General features: G+C 34.2%; 1 protein-coding gene across 6 annotated transcripts in view; it reads left to right on the top strand.

The window, feature by feature from the left end:
* Positions 1-10,345, top strand: part of LOC117119419 (nuclear receptor coactivator 7-like) — a 65,099-nt gene that overhangs the window by 41,362 nt on the left and 13,392 nt on the right. For all 6 annotated transcript variants that reach the window (XM_033264261.1, XM_033264244.1, XM_033264251.1 and 3 more), the window contains 4 exons: positions 1,090-1,170; positions 3,097-3,360; positions 5,158-5,327; positions 6,076-6,959. In XM_033264261.1, coding sequence (XP_033120152.1) covers positions 1,090-1,170; positions 3,097-3,360; positions 5,158-5,327; positions 6,076-6,959 — 1,399 coding nt within the window. The remainder of the gene's footprint in view (positions 1-1,089; positions 1,171-3,096; positions 3,361-5,157; positions 5,328-6,075; positions 6,960-10,345) is intronic.

Below are 10,345 nucleotides of genomic sequence, written 5' to 3' on the forward strand. Positions count from 1 at the left end.
TCAGCTTCGTGTAGAAAATTCGACCAGACGAGTTCTTCCATGGTTTGCCACACGAAGCTATGGAGGAAAGCAATAATTTTTAGCACCATCGGTAGCTGTTCATCTCACTCAGTTCACATGGTTTTAGATTATAACAACCCGGTATTAGACTCAATCAACGTTGCTGTTTAATGGAAATACGTTGCATTATGGTTTGTTAATAGTTATAGTTTATTGTTATATTCTTTTTACTTATGGTTGCTCTGAAAAGGGCCGTTTGTTTTGAATATTTTCGGGGTTTTTGATGACGTCATCGTCCATACGAGGCATACGTAAAAGAGGCGTACGTAAAACAGAGGGTTCGTATAACTGGGGTACGTAAAAACGAGGTTCTACTGTATAAAATGTTACATCAACTAAGAAAAAAAACATAAACCAATAAAGTGACATAAAACTAAGTTTAAAGAAGGAATATCAATCATTTTCAGGTGATGTATTTGAGCTGTGCGTTCTTATTGAGGCATATTGTGCAGTAAATCTCACTTTTTGTTTATTGTGGGGCGCTATTCGCATTTATTCGTGATCATTTTGAAGGGAATAATAACACTCGTTTTGGCCATTATTGTCATGTTTTCATTCGGAAATCACTTCAATGAATACTTCACAGTTAGCACAGGTAATTTTGGCTAACTGTAAAGTATTATTTTGTTGCAGAAAACAGTAAAATCCAAGTTATACTTTGTGACAAAATGTGGCTCGCAAGGCAAGGCTAGCTAGGTAGTACTTTGTATCATAGGCCCAGGCCTACCCTCACCACACAGAGATGCTATGAAACTTTGAACTCTGTGAATTACAAATTTTCTCATTTACGAACTTTGTTCGGATGGAGGGGTATGTAATTGGGAGATGTTACTGTACGCTGTTTCACGTAATAACTTGTTCCAAATATATACCAATTAATTTAAATGATTCTACTGTAGTATTTTAGGTGAAATTGACATCTTAGAGCATTACTAACAATAATAGAAATGTTCTTATTCAACATGAGATATAACTAATGTACATAAGTTACTTTTTTGTTTCTATAGATTTCTCATTTTTCTTTTGTAGATTTTATTTGTACCTGATCCAGATTCTGAAGAGCCAGTCAGCTTTAGTCCAACCTCACCTGTTGCTAAAACAGGAATACAGGTAGTTTACAAATTAAATAATAAGATCAATATACTGGGTATTATAAGTCAGTGGTAACGTCATCACTTTCATTTGCACTGAATTTCCCTATCCCTGACTGATCACTAGTTTGATATACAGTAGTACCTCCAGATTTTTTTGCAAAGCTGGGGAGATGTTACTACAGTACATCACGGTGGTATATGTGGCAAAGACAAGCCAAACCAGTCACTCGTCGCAAATCATGTTTCAGAGAAAATGGCCAAAACATGCTGGAATGTCAAATTTAAAAAAATCTATTTTATTGCACTAAACTAACCTTGATATATCTACACATCATTCTATGCTGTTATTTTCCCCATTTTCAATGTTAAAACAATACTTTTTAAGGATTTAAAGATAGTTTCTGCATGAGAAATGCCTGAAATCATAAACTTTGACGGCTAATTTCTCATATATTGTTCTTTAAACAGCTGTGTGGTTAAACGCTTGTAACCTCATAAGGAAATGTCGGATTTGAATGATTTTTTTACCATTTTATAGCTATTATTTTACTCTCTAACACTGTATTAATAACTCAAAATCAATTTTTGCGACGAGTGACTGGTTTGGCTTGTCTTTGCCACATATTTTGTTTGCTAGGAGCTCTGTGTGAAGAGTGTTAGTATGCGTACTACTAACAAAATTAATCATTCTAGCACACACAGCTAATACACATGCACAGTAATCACTAAGCAACTGCCGCTGCAACCAGTTGTTTGATTTATGAATATATAGCAACTGCTCTCTCAACCAGCAGTTTCATTAAAGGGCCAAATAAAAGGTGACTGACATCACAGCTGACTTATAAAGCAATTATAAATTAAATTAATTATTAAGTAATTATTAGTCTGCTTTTTGAGTAGGAAATAGAAGCCAAAGGAGCCATTATTTCCTGAAAAATTGTCTGGAGTATCCAGTACTTTGATGATCTCCATTCAAAATACTCTAGTTGTCTTCTCAAGTTGAGTCATTGGGCCACTGCATAACTGATATTTCTCAGTAAATAGGATGAGGTTCTGTCTGGGCTCCTTAAAGTACTGCACTTGTAACAACTACTGTATTGCCAACTGGTGCAGTTTAGCTTGCTTAGAGCAGAGCATCAGACCGGCACTCTAAATGTCAGTTTGATTACTCCACAGTTCCATTGTTTTCTTTTCTTCAACTCCATAATTACGGTGATATTTTTACCTTCTCTGAGAAATTGGTGCAGTTATTTGATTTAAAATGCTTGATTGAAAATTAGTGGAGCTGTTACATAATAAGGTGTTGGTTTTTTTAGGAGCTTTGGGTTCATTATATACTTTGCTGACTATTCGCTATAATCATTTGTTTCCAGTGACCAGGGCTGTGAAATGCTATGAGATGTTTAGACATTTTTTAATAAATGAAACATAACCTGACTAGTATAAAAACCACATAAAATATAAACAAATCATCAAAAGATGAAGGCTATAAAGTTAAAATTATTAATAAAAGAACATGGAAAGCAATATATTTTAATTTTCCAAGTTAAAATATTAATTATTTTTAGCATATGTCTTTCATTTACCTTTTAGGATAATTTTAATGTTATTGTTTTAATCCAATCCTAATTTTAAATTTCCAATGTGTACCCACCCTGTAAGCCTTGCTTTTTACACATGTTAATAACATACAAACAACTAAAAATATATTTTGAGTATCATTCTATTGTATTATATTTATAAATAAAAAAACTTAATCTGGTGTAATATACAGTATTCTGATAAAGGATGTCTTGAGGTTTTTGCTATTTCCTTCCTGGTTTCTGATCATTTTGTACTTGACACTATAAATAAAAAAGAAAATGTGATACATTGGTTATGTACATATAGTACAATATTTTTTTTAATGTATTATACTCAAAATATTTTTTTTTGCTTTTAGGATTTACCAGTAGTGAAACAAAAATCTATTGATGTACCAGTAGTTATGGCAAAAAGTAAAAATGACAAAATTTCCAAATTCAAACTAAGTAAGTCGAAAAGCAGTGACCAGGGATCTAAGAAACAGAAATTGAAATCATTCCTCCGTAAAAATAGTGATCCAAAACCAGGTAAAGTTGTGCGGACCTCGTCAAAGGAATCTGAGACCGAAATCGGAAGCAAGCAGTTTCTCAAGTTAAATGTGAAGTATATTACAGATGGTGAGGTATGTGTGACTATGTTATATCAAAGATACTAGAAACACAAGATAGAGTTCTCCTAAGAAATAAACTGGTCCACCGAAATGCACGGTGGGAATACAAACAATGGGGCGCCGAGTACGGCTGGATCTAAAAAAACGTTAAATAACTGTGAATACATAATCTCCTTTTGCAGAGGTTGAAATCGTTGCTATTATCCATAAGATACAAACAAGTAGGCATAAATAAATCAAAACAATAAAATGACGACACAAAAGCGCAGAATCGTATGACCGGACTCTGATTAGTGATAAAGTTTTCCTCCATTAGTGAAAAAAGAAGGGCTCCGTGTGCGTCTGGATATACCTAGCAACAGGAGGGCGCCCTATACGTCTGGACCATGTATAGAAAACTTACATTATAAAAAGAGAAGGGCGCCGCCTACGTCTGGACCAATTTCCGCTTCATTTTTGCTATGCGAGTGCTCTATCTTGTATTTCTTTGGTTATATCAATAAATTTATCAAATACATGCACATCTTGTACAAATGCAGCAATGCATTTAATAAATATAAAGAGTTTAAACCATTACATGTTCAATGGTTCACCCATCATTGTCAAGTGAAAGTAACTACTGCTACTAAATTTTAAGCTTATAGATAGCTAGGGAGTAATACATCTTCAGTTCATTTTGACAATTAGTGGTCCTTTTTGGACATAACTGCGAATCAACAGTGATGATCTGGGGATGTTTACTTTTTCAAAAGCCATTATGTAAGAAATTACTGCTGACTTTAGTTTTCAAACAATCAATCACATATTTACTTCAAATTCCCATGTTAGATATTGTCATATTGTCTTATAAATCTCCAGAAATCTGGTAAAACGTTACTGCAATACTTCATTTTGTATTTAGTAAACAAGTAATGCATTTCTTTACTACTATAATTAACTTTTATGTGGAAAATAATACCTGTGCTTATTTCATGCGTTCCCAGTAGATTTAAATATGGCCTGACAATTAGCTTTTTTCGGATTTAAGTTAAATACTCATACTCAATAGTTTATAATCCCCTTTTCTAAAAACTTGTTAATTTAGTCTTATTTCTTCAATTGACACTGTAGGTCAATGTCCTGAAGGTTGACATGGAACTACAATGCAATCTTATAAACAGCTAGCCAAAACTTGTCCTGGAAATCTAGGCTTGCTTGAATCTTAGATATGTTGGAGATTATTAAATTGATAGGTCTCTTATTTGTCAATAAATAGCGTCCTCAGAAAACAACCCACATTTGAATTGTATTTAAAAAATATATTTTTGTTTATGTATTATTGATGACTTTTATGTTGGGGTACTTAATATATTAAGTTACATTTATAATATTTTTATTAATATAAGTATATTTATTTTTATATCTTTTTTTAATATGTAATATTTTGTGAAATGTTTATACAGGTGGTTTGCAGACATTATCCCTCAATGGTTCTTTGTAACTTAGTTAAATTGTCTGACTGATAATTTCATAAATGAATTAGTAGTGTGTGTCTCTAGGCTGTAATACAGCCTAGAGACACAACTGTATGTGATGGCCTTCCAGGGCTGTAAAAAGTTGTTGGTCCTGGGTACAGGACTTGAGTAGTTTAGGCTGGGCTAGCAAAAAATACATTAAAACTAGACAAACATTCAATAGCTGATGTATAAGGGTTAACAATTATTTTTGGCAAAACTAGACCTTGGTCCAGCAAAAAAAATTAACTTTTATGGCTCTGCCTTCTCTCAGAAAAAAAAAATAGGGGTCTAATGAAATATTTATTTTCTACAGGGTGTTGTTAATGGAACTATGTTAGTTACACCAAATGCCATAATGTTTGATCCTAACGTGTCAGACCCATTAGTCATTGACAGAGGTACAGCACCGTATGGCGTACTATCACCAATGGATCAAGTTCTCGGTGCTGCTATGTACAGGGACATTGCTCCCATGACAAACAGGTTAGAACAACTTTCTTTTACCAATGCTTTCTTATTAGGTTAAAGAAATTGTGTGTTACCCAAGCATGACGACATTTATAAATCTGAGTCAGTGAGAGTGCTCCGACCGTAATCAGGAGACCGTAATTTTGCTGGTGATGGTCAGAGCAATCTGTCAGAAACATTGAGAAAACCAACCAGTTGTTTTGCCTTTGCCTCAAAAACCATATTTTTACACATGGTGTACCATAAATGCTCGAATAAGCGTGGCTCTCAAATATGCGCTGTACCAAACTTGATTTTTTTTTAGCTAAGCACCACTCTCGAATAAGCACTGCAGCACTAAACGAAAGTATATATTACCCTGTGTGTAATGAAACACTTTGAGAAAAAGGGTTTTAAATATAATGTATACAGTGTTAAAATGAATAAATAAGACAATGAAGGCAAAGCATTCTTATAAAAGTTTATCTACGATGATAGGCCTACTGAACTATGGGAATACAAAAAAAAAAAATTGGGATTTTGTTCCAGTTGGATTTTCTGTCTTTACACAGAATTCAGCCCAATTTAAGTGCTTTTCCTTAATCTAAATCTTCACTTACTAAACTACACTCTAAAACTAAACTAAACTACTAAATTTAACTATATGCTAAATTCTAAAGTGTAATCGATTAATTTGTGTACATGGAAAGGTTTCACTTTATTTTATATATACTGTGTATAGTATCAAGTTTGTCACTTTACTATATTGTTTATTTTGTTACAGGGATGGAACCCATGAAGTATACTGCCCTATACATACTGAACCTAGTCTGGGTGTAGACCCATCGGATCTTATGAAAGACCGCTCTGAGAGCGTCTGCTCATGTGGCAATGGGTCTTTGAAAACTCCTACCCTTGATGCCACCTTTGAAACCATGCCTACACTGATACCAGACCAAAGCAAACAGGATGAGAATGAAGTACCCTGTGGGAATTTAATAGATATCACATGTTCTGACAATGAAAATAATGCAGATGAAGAGAGCCCACAGACTTTGGTGTTAGATCATATTGGAGAAACAGACAAGGAGGAAAACAAAATAGAAATGACTAACAAAGAAAGAACTGATACCACAAATGGTGAGGCTGACGACGGCCATACCACCTCATCATGTGCTGAGTCGTCCCTTTCAAATATAGATGATCAGGTTGAACCATCTGAACATTCCTCAGACTTGTTTGTTAATAATGCAGTGGACAAGATAATGCAGGATATTCTAAATACTATTGAGAGTAAGGAAGTTGAATCAAGACTCAATGGTGAAGTTGCAGTTTCCTCACAACTTGATGATAAAATCTCAAACCAAAGCAAGCCATCAGTTAACGACTGTTTACAAAGGTGTAATCACACCATTTCTGCTGATGATGAACTATCAAAAAGCCAAAACTTTGTCAATTTTTCGGCAGGTATTTTTGTGACAGACTGCCCTAGATGTTCAGTGGTACCAGATATGAATGAATGCATCCATGACACCACTGCAACGGAACAAGAGTTGCATGAGTTGGAGGAAGTCGGCAAAGAAATCAGAAGTGGATCAACCTCTGATGAGAACCCCACTAGTCCAACTATCATTCCAAGGTTGTGTGACATTCCTGGTGGTTTCAAAGGTAATTGTTTACTTTACATTACATATTTTCTTTATTGATAGTATAGCTACTTGCACTGTATGCATTCTTTTCACATCCCTTCCACTACTTTACAACCTGTCTAATTCCATTGTATACTAAAAATTGTCTCCCAGGGTTCGAAATAACACTGGTCTGCCGGCCAATGACTAATAAAAAAAATGGCAAACCTGTTAATTATGACAATGATAAGTCCTCGTGACCAGTTAAAATTTCAATAAAAGTAAAAAAAAAAAAAGCTTTACTCATTCACCTCTTAACGATGTCTTTACAAAACAATTCACACAGATAATGTCAACAAGATCACTATTTTCTGTTTATTGTCATTTATTTTATTTTATTTTGTCAGCTATGAACAGCCTTGGGCTCAGCCATTCAAGGCAAACAGATGAACATCACACACTAGCTAGACCATGGAGGAATCCATGGCTAGATGCACACAGAGAAATCACCTTAGCCTCTGCTTGTCACATGTTACAGCGACAAGGAGAAGTTGATTTCCTTCTGTGTAAGCACCGTGAAGTTACAACATCCATGTCATGTATCCATCCCACAATGCAACATGGGACAAAAAGTTAATAAACAACTATTTCCGGACGAAATAACGCAATAATAATAATAATAATAATAATGATAATAATAATAATAATAATAATAATAATAATAATAATAATGCTTCGGTGACTTATAATGTTTTAATGGTCGTTCTTTGATATCTTTTTTACATTGTAATTTTTATAGTTCATTATATTTGATCATTCTTTTAATTGCTTTACTGTATTTTAATGCGAGAACTGAATTTCCGACTTGGAGCAATAAAGTGCATCTTATCTTATCTTATCTTATAATCATCGCTGTCAAGAATTTAACAACTTGTTTGTTTATTGTTTTGTTCGTTTTCTTACTTTTCTGTCGAACCTTTTTGCTTAGAGTTACTACCTTAGTGCATTACTGTATATTTAAGTTTGCACGCTTTCTTTGGGTTTGGTTCTGCAAGCTTTACTCAGGGGTATTTTGTTGATTTTTGTGTAGTAGATACAAAGAAAAGAAAAAACAAATTATCCGCCTGCTGCTCTCTGTTTGAATAGTGATCGTATTTGAACAATAATGATACATCAACATGCTTGGTCGACTTGTAAAAATTCAGAGCCTTCTGTTGTTTGCCCATAGAACAAATTTGGGAGTGTTATACAGTACGATTTCAAAACATCGTCATCGTAATGAAACAGCTATAATATTGAAAACAAGCAAACAAGATTTGTACAATCGGTGTACGAATTCAAATAAATATTGACAATATATTTTATGGGTCAACTTGATATTTAATTTTACGACCAATAAACATACATACACACATACATTTGTGATTAATGGCATGTAGCTAATAGACATGCAAAACAAACATTAGCGGTTAGCTGCTGTATAATATCTTTGAATATTATTTTAGACTGATTCATTCACATGCTTGGTCATCTTGTAATTATTTAGAATTCAACAGTTTATAATAATAGGGTCCATATCTCTACACTTTAAATTATAGATGCCATAGACCCAGTTTTGTACACACTCCCTTAAGTAAATTTTAAAGGAAACTGTTTTCCTCATTTTTCTTATTGTTAAATACTCCCATGCAGTACTGGTATAAAATTGACAGATCAATTAGACACTCTGTAAAGATTGATTATGCCCTTTTATATAATATTGTAGGGCGCACAGAGTAGGCGTTCTAATAGTATGGCCCTCAAAATATTACTTACCCCCCCCCCCAAGCAAATCACGGTCAATTAAAGAGCACCTAAAATCACCTTATTTTGCAAGTTAGCACCCCTCAACTGATCATCAAACCCCCTGCTTCACCTTTGCAGCCTCCCCATCAGCACCCCCACCCCTCCTCCACAAAGCTAACGAGTTTCTGGTCTCGAAAATCCAGACACTTTGTTAAACCTGTACAGTACAAAATACTGTACGGTATATAATTTATTGAAAAAGCTTTAAAATGAAAGATTTTTAAATGAAGTTTATGTATATTTTACTAATATTTTGCGAATCTTGGGTTTTTAAAAGCAATCTTGGAATTTTTTAGACTCAATCTTGGAAATTTTGATTTTCCCCAGTGGTCACGTTGGCTAAACTTCCTCAAATCGCTTCCCTCAAATGTGACTGAAGTTCCAGACTATTTGATCGGTAGTATAGTAGGCGTACATGTTTATTTTGGTTATTTTTAGATAATAAACAATGTTTTAAATATGATAATAATAATGTACTATGAAGATAAATAATAGGTTACTACCTAGGCTTCAATTGGCAGATGTTTTAGGCCTAACCTTCTAGAGACCCTAGGCCTAGTCTGACTAGGTCTAGACCTAGGATTCATCTTAGGCCTAGCCCTGGCTGGGAAAAAAAGACCAAGGCCTATTCAATTAAATATTGTACAAACATATCTTTTATGTAAAATTTAGTTTCTGTTATGGCCTTTTTCTGTAAAAGTTTTTGCTTTTGTCATATGTCATTCTCTGTCTAAATACTCAAATGTCGTTATGAGATCAGCGAAACAAGCAACATACTGGGCCCTTTATGGTGAAGTCTGTAGGTCTACTGATTAAAATGTAACTTAAATATTTGTGTTGGTTGTGAGTTAAATAAACAGTACATTTGAAATTAACACTTGTTTTTTATTTAAAGCAACTGGAAATTAAGAAATATAATTACCATCTTACAAATTGTTTGAGGTGGGGACGTGGCACCAATGAATAGCGTCCCTATTTTTGATATTTGAATGTTGGCAGATACAGTATATGTGAAATTCAAATAAATTTAATTAATATAGTTTTATTAAATGTAAATATAATTTAGCTTAGTATAATGCAAAATTTCATCTAATTTGATCATGGACAACGTTTTTGGGAGGCATGGGTCTTAGCACATGAACCCTTTCAATGGCAAGGAGAGCAATTAATTGCTGTGCTGGATGTTGTTACCACAGCTGCACAGGAGGGGCGATCGCGCTTCTTAAAACTGATGGTGGCCTGCGACTACATCAGAAATAACTAAAAAATTGGATTTTTTAACATTATATTTATTCATCGATTCATAAAAATACTGAGTATTACGATACCTATGCACGGTACTAGGCCTACTGAACGATGTCCCAGTACCCAACCGACTTTTGGGACCTCCCTGAGTTTACGTACTTCTGTCAGTTCTTTCACACACAGACGGCATACAAAGAGATGTTCACTAGCAGGTAAACAAGTCCGTATGATTCATTTTTTTAGAGAGTCATCTGGATGCGTTTTATGGTCCATCCAATCGGCCATAGTTAAAGGTGAGGAGCAAAGGCCAAAACGGAATATCGGCGTCCAAACGAT

Source organism: Anneissia japonica, unplaced genomic scaffold (genome assembly GCF_011630105.1).
Source record: "Anneissia japonica isolate Jap-2015-1 unplaced genomic scaffold, ASM1163010v1 scaffold287752_len1182401_cov188, whole genome shotgun sequence".
Taxonomy (NCBI): Eukaryota; Metazoa; Echinodermata; class Crinoidea; order Comatulida; family Comatulidae; genus Anneissia; species Anneissia japonica.